The 15,393-nt window shown below is 33.6% G+C and overlaps 1 protein-coding gene across 3 annotated transcripts; it reads left to right on the forward strand.

Moving 5' to 3' along the window:
* Nucleotides 1–839: 839 nt before the first annotated feature.
* On the forward strand, nucleotides 840–13,285 carry LOC126771131 (toll-like receptor 6). Of its 3 annotated transcripts, none has more exons than XM_050490877.1 (3): nucleotides 840–1,002; nucleotides 9,387–9,822; nucleotides 11,090–13,285. In XM_050490877.1, the coding sequence occupies exons 2-3, from the start codon at nucleotides 9,440–9,442 to the stop codon at nucleotides 12,945–12,947; spliced, it is 2,241 nt and encodes a 746-aa protein (XP_050346834.1). In that variant the 5' UTR covers nucleotides 840–1,002; nucleotides 9,387–9,439; the 3' UTR covers nucleotides 12,948–13,285. The 3 variants fall into 3 exon arrangements, with proteins under 3 accessions (XP_050346834.1, XP_050346851.1, XP_050346842.1); XM_050490894.1 differs by lacking the exon at nucleotides 840–1,002 and adding an exon at nucleotides 1,162–1,180; XM_050490885.1 differs by lacking the exon at nucleotides 840–1,002 and adding an exon at nucleotides 1,401–1,421.
* The last annotated feature ends 2,108 nt before the right edge of the window (nucleotides 13,286–15,393 follow it).

A 15,393-nucleotide genomic window follows, 5' to 3' on the forward strand; every position in this document is an offset into this window, starting at 1 on the left:
TAAAATTAACGGTATTGAGTATATCGATATGTAGTGTGAATAATAATTAAAGATTTTCATAAATAATAATAATAATAATGCTGGTGTCCAAGGTGTAAGCTTACTGATATACTGATATACCACTACAGCACTACTTTTGGCCTCAGCATCAAGTTTTAATCAGATCAGTTTCGTTAATCAAGTTCAATGAATCCTTACCGAATTTCATGGTCAAACCGAATTTTAAGTACAATCATGCACAAGTCGTATATTTTATTTTGTGTTAACTTCAATGCGAACTTTCAACCCAAAGGAATTTTCTATCTTGTGGTCCATTTTTGAAACTACTCCAAAGAGACGGAGAATAGTTGCGACGAGATTATAACATATGCCAGTATAATAAAGTATACCGTTATAATAATTAGCCAGCCTTTTTCCTTCTTAGTTGTTATATCTTAATACTAACACATAACAATTATGTATCTTTATATTGTTAACTTGTTTTTTTTCTTAAATGGTACATATCATTTAAGTAAAAAAATAAATAGCGCCTGACTCAATTATATACATTATTTTTTGTTAGCCGTATAATACTTTTTTTTAAGGCGTTCAATTTCTAAAGTTCTGATAAATTTCAACTAAAACATTGTTTTGTCTTATTTGCATATATAAGAAATTTTTAAGGGCAAAATGAAATGGACATACACACAATAATGTTCTCAATTTTACATTTAAAAAAGACTTTGAGCGTAAATAGATTGTCCTAGTCTGTAAGTATTTCATATTTAAAGAGAGGTCGAAACTAATTGAACTTGTGCATTTTTTCTAAATTAGTATTTTTAAGTAGACTATAATTTTTAATCTTAATTCATCGTTCCCGTTATGTAAACATAGCATATAATTTAATACCTAAATCTTTTATCGATAATAAACAAATGTTACATCACTAAAGCATCAAAACATTACTTCAGTCCAGATTCGTCGAGCAAGTGGAATACACGTCACTGCGCAAACATCATATAGGTAGGTGAATAATTCATTCCTTTTTTACTAAAAAATACAGGAACTTGTGTATTCATTTTGATTTATTCTTCTCTACTCGTTCTTTCATTCGTTTTATTAATTGTAAAATTTTGTATGAACGATATACGAATGCAACGCAACAACAGCAAATACACGATTGCAACCTAGAAGCGACGAAGTAAACATTTCAATTGAATTAACAAGTCAACCTTAATTGTATTAATTATGTTTCTAACTGCGCAGGATTAAAATATTAACACCTATCTTTTAACAATAAACGTTTTGAGTGTTGTGACAAGTGCTTACTGATCTGTTTTTCAGTTCATATACTCACATCTCGACATTATGTAAAGTGACTCAAACATATTCGATCGAATGCATTTAGTATAGACGTAGCCTATGGTAAATTTATAACGTATGTAAGTACGCATGCAGTTTTATTTATATAAATAATTATGGAAGGGGCACGATTTAGTTTTTTTATTTTATTTTTGTTAAATTACCTTTTATGGCGTAACAAGTGAAATATTGAAGTAAAATCTTAATATATATTTAATGTTTTTATGCATTTAGTTGAAAATTAAGTAAAGTAAATTTTCAATTATCAACGTTTTGCCTTTACGACAGCTTATTGGTACTAATACATTACGAAAGATATGTTCGACTTTATAGAGAATTTTTTTTAATTTCTTCATAATAAATTAAAATTAAATAATACATACCATTTACACTAAAATATTTTATCTGCGATACCTTAAGTGCGATGCGTGGACTTAAAGATATTAATTATTAATCTTTTGACCTCTACTAAGATTAAAACATGTGACATGAACAAGGTGAATGGTACGTGTAAAGCGGCTTGTCAGTTATCACCATAAATAGGTACTCGTTTGAACCAGGAGACCAATTCTACTAATATATAGCGATTACGATACGTTCCCGATTCAATTCCAATCCAGTTTTGACTATTCAAAACCCAAAGTTAATTGTTAGCTTTTATGCCAATAGTCGATAATTAAATTAAAGAATAGGAAAACGGATAAACGGCAACGATCACGTTGCGATTCGATCGCAATACAGTGATCATTTGTTTGACCCCCAGTACCTTAGGTAATTCATAATACCTATAATATAATAATATACACCAAGCTCGGATAATTCAATCGTATCGCTGTTTTGTTGTTTAACAATAGTTTTCATTACCAAGTCGAAAGATATATTTTTTATTCGCTTATTAACAAAATATTTAGTTTATTGGTTATCTTTAATTCTAATCTTTATATTTAAAATGAATGTAGGCTTAACAAATTCTACATTGTTCGGCTAAGGACCATGAAAGTTGACGCATTCTATATGTATTTTTTTATAGTGAAGGTTTTTATACTATCCACTTTGTTGGATTTCTTAATGGTGCTTCAGTAGGTAAATCCATTTTTATAGTCTATTATAATTGTCGAAGGTTTATATATTTTTTTATAGAATAGGAAGGCGAACGAGCCAAATGGGCCACCTGATGGTAAGTGTCACCAATGCGCCACCAACCTTGGAACTAAGATGTTATGTCTCTTGTGCCTGTAATTACACTGGCTCACTCACCCTTCAAACCGGAACACAACAATACCAAGTACTGCTGTTTTGCGGTAGAATATCTGATGAGTGGGTGGTACCTACCCAGACGAGCTTGCGCAAAGCCCTACCACCAGTAAAAATAGATTCACATATTCCATGCGATTTGCTAATAACTCTAGTATGTTATTTTATTGTACGTTAGTTTTTGATTAATAATCTCTATTTACAACACAATACTTACACACGTCCACATAACTACTTATGTCGACTCTAGTGTTATTTCCGAATCTCCGACAATAACTTTGCCGTCATTTAAGACGTCATTTTTCGACGAATTCATAGTGAATATCTTAGATTTATCGTTTCTCTTTTTCTCTAAAATGATATATAATATCCTGGGACATTATTCACACACGGCCATCTGATCCCACGTTAAGCAGAGGTACTGTACTTTGGAAACCAGACTACTGATATACTACATATACTACTTTTCTTTTATAAATACATACTTATATAGATGATTACACCCAGACTCAGGACAAACAGACATGTTCATGCACACAAATGTCTGTTCTGGGTGGGAATCGAACCCACAACCTTCGGCGTGAAAGGCAAATATCTACCAACCACGCCAACCGGCTCCTCAAATGTAAGTTTATTTAATTGTTCAATTGTAAATTTAATAATGATTTCGCAATAATTTTAATGATGATAATGTATTTGAATATTTATGGACTTTTAATATGATTAACTTTATTTACTGAGTATTTATAATGTGATTATTTTTATGATTTGATAATCTATAATTATTAGAACATTTATCGAATAACTTTTCAACCTCCGTTTGACTGTCTGTCTAATGTATCTACTGTTGTCCTAAATAAATAAATAGATTATTCAAGATCTCGACCAATGATATCACGTCAATTCAATGTCAAAGTTGTTTATTTGTGGTTACTCGTCTTGTGGTTGGAATAGGCTATATACAGTTTCACGGTAGCATGCAATCGATCCCGTGGCGCTCCTCGTTAAGACGGAAAGGGTACCGCTGGTTTTTAGTGGGTATTCCGATGTTCGGGGCGCACTCGGCGCCTTGGACACCGTCGAGCCTCACATACCCCCCCCCCCCACTGTTTCCGTGGGGGAAACGCGTAACACGTTTTTCAAGCGTTAAAAAAAAGGCTATATACAGTTCACGGTTCAAGTGTTCAACCAATCGCCATGAGTGAAGGTACATACATAAACAAAGACGGGCCTACATCATTCGTATTCCGGTTTTGTTTCTATTGTTATAGATAAGCTATATATGTAAGGCAATTCCGTACATCGCCAATGCTCAACCATCACTTTATTCTATTATAAACTCACTCACTCAGCAGTGGGTAGTACCTACCCAGACAGGCTTGCACAAAGCCCTACCACCAAGAATCACATTAATCATTATAGGGAATAGTTACAGGAAAATGTAACATTAATCCCTATTAATTCATTTTTTTCTATTTATCCTCGCGTCCAGAATGTTATGTGAATAAACGAATACATAATATAAAACAAACGCCCAAAAACATACGTGATGTTTCTGTCTGAACGCGATAATCTGAAATACTACGGAACGGATTTTCATACGGTTTTCACCATTGAACGGAGTGATTTATGAGGAAACTAAACCTTCCAGTGTTGTAAGCTGTTTGTGTATAATCATGCCGACTGAGAGCTTTACTGGTGTGCGCCGCAGAATCCAATAGAGTATTATGATACATATAGTATTATGATATAAACGTTCTATATGGGCCCTAATTATACCCATGTGAAGTCGGGATGGGTAGCTAGTGTAATTATAAACAAAAAGGCACAATATAATTCAGTAATCTGTCCCGATTTAAACCAATTATCTTCCATCTGTCTCCACTGAGCCATGTCGCCCAATATTACTCTTAAACTTACCTGTCTTTAATCTTACTTCAATAATCAAAGATAATAATAATATAATAATAATATCCTGGGGACATTTTTCACACACGGCCATCTGATCCCAAATTAAGCTTGTACTTAGCTTGTACTATGGAAACCAGACAACTGATATACTACATATACTATTTTTCTTTTGTAAATACATACTTATATAGATAATTACACCCCGACTCAGGACAAACAGACACGTTCATGCACACAAATATCTGTCCTGGATGGTAATCGAACCCACAACCTTCGGCGTGAAAGGCAAGCATCCACCAACCACGCCAACCGGCTCGTCAAAGATGTTGAATAAATAATGTTATAAATTCAGAAGTACTCTCACATATCGTAGCAAACTAACAACAATTTTCTGAAACGCTTCACGTGACGTAGCAGCAATATAATTTTTATTATGATTCACAGCGATTGAGTCATGTAGTTAATCATAACGATCATTGTTTTCCTTCCTCTTTTGTTTATCATAAGGTCATTTCTGTATGTAAATAGCTACGGAACCTCACTAGCTGTATCGTCTAACTGAAACGGAATATATTTTCGACGCTTATCTTAAAACTACCAAACTGTATATAAAGTAATTTTCGTATACATTACATGAATCTATTTTCACAAATTTTAATCTTGCTAATATTATAAATGAGAAAGAGAGTCTGTTTGTTTGTTTCGCTTTCACGTCTGAACTACTAAACTGATCATCATGAAATTTTGCATACGTTGTCTGGTGTACCGAAAAGAAGTACCCCATGTGGGTACTTAACACATTGCCGAAAACATATCTTGTGTATGTAATTTGTATTGGTGAGATCCGCTTTAAAGGGTGAGCAAGCCAGTTTAATTACAATTGAAATTACTTAGATCTCATAATTACCGACAAATTGACTATGATAGAACATTCTCACATTACTAACGTCTTTGGACGATGATTAATACCTAGTACTATGTGCCTATCTGCCTCCCCGCTAATTATAAATTAAAAAGAAAAACAATTCGAGAACAACAATTTATTAAAAAATTCTAATATAACAGTTGCTCTTCTCTATGTTATGATATCTTTAACTTGAAAAAGGTTAATGGGTGTTATCTTATGCTTTAAAATATTTATCCTGACTAATTGGACTTGCAGATCTTGAGATCAGCAAGTTCAACAAACAAACTCTTCAGCTACACGAAGTGATCTTAAATAAATTCTTTCATTATAACAAATTACCACCTTACGAAAAATACATTATTTTTTGTTTATATAAAAATTATAGTCTACTCAACGTTTTTGTTACATTTTACAATTAATATATTTGAAGGTCACGAGTTCTTTGTGAAATAAATTGACAAACCTCGATGTGTAAATCGTCTGCTTGTGAAATATTCTCTTTGTCAGCTTTTTATAGATTATCGGTCTTATTTATAAGCGTTGCTTAGCGGATGTTTTTTTTAAGGGAAGGTACAGAGCAAAATTGCTAATATTTTTATTGGACTTTACATAAGAAAATCCAGTTTAAATTTAAAAAAATATTGTATGTATAACTACATTATATTTTCAAAGGTTGGGTTAGATCATAAACATATAATATAGAATAAAATTACGAAATGTCCACTAATTTTTATATTTCTATGATTTATAGGTACTCGTAATGACATATAGACAAACTAAGACTATATGGAGAAACATTGGATAATAAATAATATCCGTATCCGTACCAGCCTGTGAATGTCCCACTGCTGGGCTAAAGGCCTCCTCGACCTTTTTTTTAAAAATGCCGAGATTAATTATATGTTTACAAATAAACAAGTGCTGCCTCACGGGGTTTTTATAAAACTACGTACAACGTTTTATTATCAAACTGAATATAAAGTAATTTTCGTATACATTAAATGAATCTATTTTCACCATTTCAATCTTGCTAATAATATAAATGAGAGAGTGAGTTTGTTTCTCTCGCTTTCACGTCTTAACAACTCTACCGATTATCATGAAAATTTGCATAGACGTTGTCAAGGGTACAAAAACAGACATGATACACCTAAAATCTCCCTCCTAACACGCGGACGAAGACGCGAGCGAAAACTCTTTTCTAATACCTAATGATATTTGAAAATTGTATGTATATTTACTTGTAATCAATGTCAAAGTCGAGATGGCCCAGTGGTAAGAACGCGTGAATCTTAACCGATGAACGTAGGTTCAAACCCGGCAGGCACCTCTGAATTTTCATGTGCTTAATTTCTGATTATATTCATCTCGTGCTTTTCGGTGAAGGAAAACATCGTGAGGAACCCTGCATGTGTCTAATTTCATCGAAATTCTGCCACATGTGTATTCCACCAACCCGCATTGGAGCAGCGTGCTGGAATAAGCTCCAAACCTTCTCCTCAAAAAGGGAGAGGAAGCCTTAGCCCAGCAGTGGTGCATTTACAGGCTGTTACTTACTAATGTCAAAGTTATGTACATATTACTTAGTAATACCCACTTTGACAGCCTTGACGGTGTAGTGACTAGATCCACAGATCCCGAGGTCCTGGAGTCAAACCCCAGGTCGGGCTAATAAAAAGCTATTTAATTTTTTCTATCGAAGATTTTCAGTAGTCGGGTCAGTTCGGGGTCTAGAAATTTGAAGTGCGTACATTGTGGTGCCTCGGAAAGCACTTAAAGCCGTTGATCCTACGCCTGAACTCTTTACGGTCATATCGGACTGCCGTCCCACCGGATTATGAAAGTTAGGGAATATTGTATCTTATGTTTACACACACACCGGTGCGCTATAATTTGTCCTGCGCAGTTAGCAGTTTTTTCTTGAGATTGACCACCGTAGCCGAAATGAGTCATGACTCATTTCGGCTATGAGGACATGAGCAGTAGTACCAATCAGCTTGCCTGGACTTCGTACCATATGTGGTATAATGGGTACCCATGCTCTAGAAATAATTGCACATAATAAAGAAAACAATGTCTTTCCTTATTTAACATTTTATACATATAAATGTATACGCAAAAGCATGTTACAGGCAAGGTCGTAATCAATTTATTGAATAAAAAAAAGGGTGCGGTATCCAATTATTTAGAGTGAAATAAACATCATAATGTACAAACTACGAAGTGGGTTGTGTAAACAGAAGTAATTTCCACATACGCAGTTTATGTTTTTTTTATTGTAATTATGAATAGTGTCGTAAACTCTACTTTTTTAAAAATCTAACGGCATAGCGTTGTGGGCACATTTAGATCATTAAACGCTTACGGCATTATAAATAATGTTAAGCGGCCGATTAGTAAAAAAAAATCTGTGTTCTTCTTTCGAATTTTAAATCAATAATGACGGAAAGAGAGAAATTAATGTTTAACTAAAAGAGTTGCTAATCGACATTTATATATAAGGCAGTTTTCACGTGCTTTTGAAGTACGCTATGATGAAATAAATCTCTATGGGGAAGCCTGCATGTGTAAGACAAAAAAACTGACACGTATATCCACCAACGCACCGTAGTGGAATAAGCTCCAAATCGTTTTTAATAGGACACTTACAATGCTGTAATCTAAATGATGCATTAATTCAATAGCTTTCACAAACAATATATATCGAAAATAATAAATCCATTATTATTCATCCTAAAGATTTTAGATTACAACGTTAGCGAGAGCGTTATAATGAATGCGTGACCTAATCACAGTAAATGGCGCTTCTGGAAAATTCTGGCGGGAAACGGTCCGTGCCGGTCAGCAGGATGACGACCATTACTGCGATTGTCCCGCCATTCTGTCGGATTACGCTTAATGTTATTGTAGTCGTTTTTATTCTACATCTTTGTACCAGTAATTTGTATTGTGCTATATCACAAGGCGAGGCGAGGCGTGTCCCGCAGCCGCTTTGCATTTTAGAAGAATATAAGTTATATATAAAATCGACTCTACCATAACTTTCTATTCTAGAATGACCCTCGTTCTTAGTCTCTCACACTTTGATGATTATAAATTTATCGAAGTGAGAGCGACTATATTGTGTAGAGATATGGAAAAATGCTCATATAGTTTTGCTCAACATTTAAGCTCAGTAGAGATGAGAGAGAAATGGATTTAAGTATATCTTAATATTTTATCTTTAACGTCAAGTATTTTTTTATTATACAAAAAAATAACACTTATTTTATTTGAAAATGGTACGAGTTGATGAGAGAATGATTTTAAGTTAAAGTATGGAGCGTTAAAATTGATTTTTCTTGCAAATAAACCTGTACGTTAATACAAACTATTTATAGTATAATGATACAACTGCCGTCTAGGTGTACTTTTATCGTTTCTATAACATATTAATCCTAACTAATATTTTTAATTTGAAAGTGAGTTATTAGGGCTACAGAAAGCGGCCTAGTAACTCCTAGCCCTCCTAAGCCGCGGTCAAAGCTACGGGCAGAAACTAGTACGTTATAAAGAAAACAGTAACGTGATCAGAGTATTTGCAAGAATGTTTGCTCGTAACGAGTGCACATATTATGTACGTTTTGAGAGACTGTAACCATCATCCAATAGTATATAGTCCGTACTTTTCAGATCAGCGCACTACTGTGATATTGTTTACAATTGAGAATTAATGACTTAGACATAATCATGTAACTCAACAATATTTCACAAATTAAACTATTGAAATACTAAATATATCAGTTTTATAGTTGCACAATGCTTTATGTCTTCTTCTTTCAAATAGCAATAAATAATGCTTAATCTTCATTAAAATATTCTAAATATCCAACAATTTTATTTTTTGTTGTTATTTATTGGTTTGATTGCAACGTAAATCTAATTAAAAAAAAGTTTTAGTTGCAATCATGAATATATATTTTTTCTTTTTCAGGTTCTACTAATATGGGCGCGACGGTAAATTGAAATCACGAGACATCATTGAAAATGGCGCGAATGACGGCTTACCTGTTCTGCCTATTAGCCTTACCATTCACACATGGATTTAACGGTGACAGCTTCGAGCTGGAATGCCCTGACGAATGTGATTGCCACTACTTTAGGATCAATTGGGTTACAGACTGCTCCGAGAGCAACTTAACTCATATTCCATACGATGAGCTCAGTTTGAGCGTATACATCTTAGACCTAAACGGTAACAATATTACCAGCCTCCAGCGTTTTCCAAGCGACATAAAGATGAGAAGGTTACAAATAGCAAACAATAGACTGACGAGGGTCGATAGAGAGGCATTCAAAGGGCTCGAGTATTTGATAGATATTGATCTATCTGGAAACAATATCAGCGATGTGGATCCCGAGGCATTCCTGTAAGTTTTATTTACTGTTAATTTATATATTCACAAAAAATCTTTTATTATACATATCTATAATATTAATTTCATTTAAACTTTTAACATCGTCATAATTTGTTGTGCTTTCTGAACACTAAAGTATTTTGTGCGTCGTACACATATTTAAGAAGTGCTATTCCCGCATCAGTTTTCGAGCGACTCTCATAATACGATTGCTTGCTATAAAAAACTTGGGAGCTTTAAATACTTTTATGATATCTATTGCCTGGCTATTTCATTATTATTAAGCTTTTACCAGAATTGAATACGCTAATTGCCTAACGGATCAAATTCGAATTTTTCTTGTGATCATATTTTTGTTACATTGTTTGCAAATTTGTTTTCTCACGAAGCTTTATTAGCATTTAACTCTGACGGTTCTCACAATGACGACGAAATTGAATAAATTGCTTTGAACTTGTTACGCCGACAAGAAGCGACAATTGCGGCTTGTAAACGCCAATATTAGATAATAGTCCGGTAAAGAATGCAAATTCAATTACTCCTTGGATTATGCGCAGTCAAATTGCTCCTGCACACGTAATACATAGGTACATAAACAACATTGTTGATACAAAACTATGTTTATTACTTCATATCTGCAACAAGGAAATTATAGATCTCTATTACGGCAATATTAAAATCTTAAATATGATAATAATTTTATTGATATTGTAGTATCTTGCTGTCTCAAAGTTGCCTGATGTTGTTGGTTGTCTTATTGCCCATTTAGATTCACTTTACCAAGTGTATAATCTTAGTTAATAATGTAAGATTTAGAACTAAAACACAGTAAAGCACATTTATATTAATGTTAATATTTGTCAATGTATAATATACAGAGAATACTTTCTATCCAGTGTCAAAAAATGTCACAGTAGGTACACATATCCTCATGACAAATTATATGGTATCTACGTTTAAACTAAACTTTGCTTTTTTAGAAAATTATTCATTATGTTTGGTACAAAGATCAATATCAAAGCTTTCAAAATATTGTTTGCTGTCCACTAAGTGCGCTTTACTGAAGTATACGTTATTTATATCATTTTTCATTGTACATTGACAAAAATAATGCTTAGGTATTATGAGATACTTTTCGTTAAAGGAATATAATTTAACAGGGAATGTGAACAGTTCGCAAATAACGTAATTAACTCCTTGATCAAGGTCCACGTGAAGGACATCGAGAGTACAGCATCTTGTGGATGATATTGTATCGATTTTTTAATATTGTTTGCAGGGATTCACATGGACTACTCAACGTGGAACTTCAAGACAATCCATTGAATACGATTGAAGGACCATTCCTTATGTCCGGCACACTCCAATATTTAGATATAAGTAATTGCAACTTATCGATTATAAATTCCCAATTTTTTGACAACATCACATCGCTGACCACACTCGACCTCTCTAATAATCCTCTTAGATCATTGGAAGGTGATGTGTTCAACGTTTTAACCAGTCTTGAAACATTAAAGATAAATAACTGTATGCTGAACACAATTTCTGAAAATCTTTTCTCGTCCTTGATCAACTTGAAAAATTTAGAGATAGCTGGAAACGACCTATCAAATATTAACTGGCCGGAAGTGTTAGGCACATTAACGAGACTTGAATACCTTAATTTGAGAAAATCTGGTCTAACTTTCCTTTCTGAAGACACATTCTCGAACTGTACTAATCTCGTTACACTTATTTTAGCTGAGAATAAATTGCGAGACTTAGATGTCGCAGTGACATTGGGCAATAGCGTTAATCATTTAGAACAATTAGATTTATCAAACTGTAAAATCAAAGGACCAATTTCAGGCGATGCATTTGCCAATGCTACTAGAATGAAAAGTCTTTACTTATCTGGAAATCCTCTTTTTGCACCAGATTTACAAGAAGCTTTAGCACCTTTACCGAAACTGGAAAAACTTTTCTTAAGTAACTGTGGCCTAAGCAATTTACCAGATAATTTTAATGTTTTTGAAAATCTTCTCGAACTAGATATATCTCATAATCCTCTTGTGAATGTATTTACAAGACTGTTGGCTCCATTAGAAAAAATTGAATACCTTAATATGGGCTATAGTAATTTATCGTATATAGGACCAGAAACATTTGCACATATGACGTCATTAAAGAAATTAGTGCTCTCTGGTAATGACCTCCTATCCTTAGAAGCCGGCCTTTTTGGGAATTTGACACAGTTAACAACTTTAGAATTAGAATTTTGCGGCTTGAAGCGCCCTATAAATGCAAATGCTTTCTTCAAAAACTTAACTTATACTGATTTAAGAGAAATAAAGCTTGGTGGTAATCCACTAGTTATACCAACCTCCGGGCCTTTATTCCCGAAACAGCTGTCACAAGTCACTGTTTTAGATTTAAGCAACTGCAATATCACATCTCTAAACCCAGACGCTTTTAAGAATACTGAGAATATAACTGAACTTAATTTAGCCAGAAATCAAATAAAGGCAGAGGATGAAAGCTTATCGTTTTTGGAGACACTAAAACATTTGGAAAAAATTAATTTGAGCAATAATAAATTGACAACTATTGATCCGCAATTATTTGTAAACAATCCTAAACTTCACTCAATAAACCTAATCGGTAACCCATTCGTTTGTGATTGTAAGATTGCTGAAATGTGGGATTGGGCAAATATGATAAAGGGTGATTTAGATGTTCTCATAGGAGCAAAGAGCGCTGAAAAGGATATCGTTGTTAAAGGCAACAAGAAAAAGAAGTATTTATACTGTCACTACAACGAAGCACAACTCAGGAATATGACTCTTATAACTAATAAGACTGTACCGGGAAGAAGACCTTTTGTAAAGCCAAGAGAATTGACATATGCTAATAGAACTTGGGCTAAATATGTTAGAGAATCGGGATGTGAACCAGTGGTAAAAATACTGAGACCAGTAGCGCTGATGGCTGATTTCTTTGATGAATCTCGTGAAAACAATATTTCAACGCCTGCCGTAATATTAGCTGTTATCGCATTGGCTCTTGGTTTAGGTACTGTTATAATGACCTTGCGTTTTTTTCAAAAGAGGCAAGTATCGGAAATGGACACCGAACATAATAGGAAGCAGAGATAGCAAAAAGGTCAAAGAGCATAGAGAAATAATGCTTTGATTCTTTTTATTGATCTATGATTATTTTGTAAGAAATATTGTATTTTTTAACTATTACCCCTAATTTATGTTATGTGATAGGCACATCAAAATGTTAGTCTCTCTAGAATTTTAAATAAGAATAGAAGCGATATTTAATGTTATTTTTTTGGATATTACTAGTCAAATTAAATAGAAATCAAACAAGTACAACTGTAGCGAGTTTCATTAAACGGGACGATTTGGTTTTTTAAATATACCTTGCAGTATTTCATGTTTAAATAATTCCTACATTTAATTAAAATAAAGGTGTTTAAAAGGTTTACGGCTGTATTTTATTTGTCTCCGTTACTATTTACTTTAGTAAAAAGCTTACTAGCGATTTATATCAAACAGCCTTTGCGTTAGGACATTTGAAAATTGAGATCAAGGTGGGTGGTACATTAATTTATACACATACATTTTATTGTGTTTGTCCAAGCCCGTCTGGGTAGGTACAGCGCAACACACTCATCACATGTTGTACCGACAAACAGCAACACTTTTATAGCTGTGTTGCGGTTTGAACGGTGAGTGAGCCAAAGCAATTACAGATATAAGGAATATAACATCTTAGTTCTCAAGGTTGGTAGCGCAATACAGAATATTAATACGATAATAACTATATTCTACAATTATATCTTTAGCTTAAACAATAAGGTGAATTTACATTCAGAAAACTTAACTATAAAAGCAAAATTGCTAATCTTTTATTTGTCTCTTGGTGGGTAAATCCAGTTTAAAGTAAAAATAAAATATTGTATGTATTAGTTCATTATATTTTTTAAGGGTTTGATCAAAGTCGAATTCATCTCATGTCGTATCTACGTTTTTACACGAATTTACGACTTACCGAGGTTGTACAGAACCCCCAGGGTAAGCCGAGGTGGCCCAGTGGTAAGGACGCGTGAATCTTAACCGATGATCGTGGGTTCAAACCCGGGCAAGCACCACTGAATTTTCATGTGTTTAATTTGTGATTATAATTCTTTACGTTGAAGGAAAACATCGTGAGGAAACCTGCATGTGTCTAATTTCACTGAAATTCTGCCACATATACACATGTGTATTCCACTAAACCGCATTGGAGCAGCGTGGTGGAATAAGCTCCAAACCTTCTCCTCAAAAAGGTAGAAGAGGCCTTTAGCCCAGCAGTGAGATATGCACAGGCTGTTACGGTATTTTCAATGGTTAAGAGGATCAGAAACATAAATTAATAAATCACAAAATGTCCTCTAATCTTTACATTTCTTTGATTAAAACTCGTAACGCTATATTCTATTGTGGTGATAAACACTAAGTAATAAATTATATTTACAAATATGTGAGGACTGCCTCTCGGGACTTTTTATAAAAGCCTTTGGTTTTATTTTTAAAACAATAAAAGCTTTTAGCTCATTTTCTTTTCGTAAAAAATTACATCTCTTGTCGCATGTCACTGTTACTTCAACCACATATTGCAACCGCCGTTATAGATAAAAAAAAAAACAAATAGAAATGTGATCACGCGGTGAGAGGAGCAAGTAAGGGACGCTTGGTCTGTTTGCTGTTTGTTTTTGTTTTTGGATTCATATTGACATAAACTTGACGATCTAGTTCATTCTCAACGAAGCCATCTACGCAGAAAATATTGCAGAGACTCGACCGTGTTCGCAAACACAGATGCACTATCGTAATCCGATGGGACGGCAACCCAACACGAAAGAAGAGAGGTCAGGCATGCTTTTCGAGACACGGGAGTGCTCGACTGTTGACTTCCAAACTTCGAAGAATATATCAGGAAAATTTTAAGCACATTCATTCTTTTAATTCTTATTTCTTTTATTCGATATGCTTTGATAGATAGTCTGCAAATTAATTTATACAAAAAACCCGTAAATGTGCCACTGCTAGACCCACACCTCTCGATTTTATGAAGATTTTCAATAGTTTTGTTCATTGTGTATTCCTTCCCCGCTGAACAAAAGATGAATTATTAGAAACAAAGCACATGAACATAAAACATTCCATGGTGCATGCCTGGGTTTGAAACCACAATCTTCAGGTCAGATTTGCGTGTTCTAGCCACTGGGCCATCTCGGTTCAATATATATAAAAATCATCAATTCGAAGTGCCTAATTCGAAATGAACTTTGAAACGATGAAACACTTAACACGCAACAGGTTTAAAAAAACACATTATTATAATGTATCGTTTATTATTTTTTCAAAAATCGTCGTTCATATTTTATTAAAAACTTGTTAAATGTTACAAGTACATACATAATAAAATAAAAACCTAAAAATAGATACTTAAAATTAAATTCGCTTTCAGATTTATTTTCAGATTACATTTTAATTTATACCGTAATTGAAATTGTTATTCAAACACGGATCATTTGCAACAACAATT

The sequence above is a fragment of the Nymphalis io genome, chromosome 1 (assembly GCF_905147045.1).
Source record: "Nymphalis io chromosome 1, ilAglIoxx1.1, whole genome shotgun sequence".
In the NCBI taxonomy this organism is placed as follows: Eukaryota; Metazoa; Arthropoda; class Insecta; order Lepidoptera; family Nymphalidae; genus Nymphalis; species Nymphalis io.

What these genes read in the sequence shown, in the direction of transcription:
- LOC126771131 (XM_050490877.1), top strand. Translation starts at nt 9,440, where the DNA reads ATGGCGCGAATGACGGCTTACCTGTTCTGCCTATTAGCCTTACCATTC. An exon ending in GTGGATCCCGAGGCATTCCT is followed by an intron (nt 9,823 to 11,089) that starts GTAAGTTTTATT and finishes TATTGTTTGCAG; the next exon opens with GGATTCACATGGACTACTCA.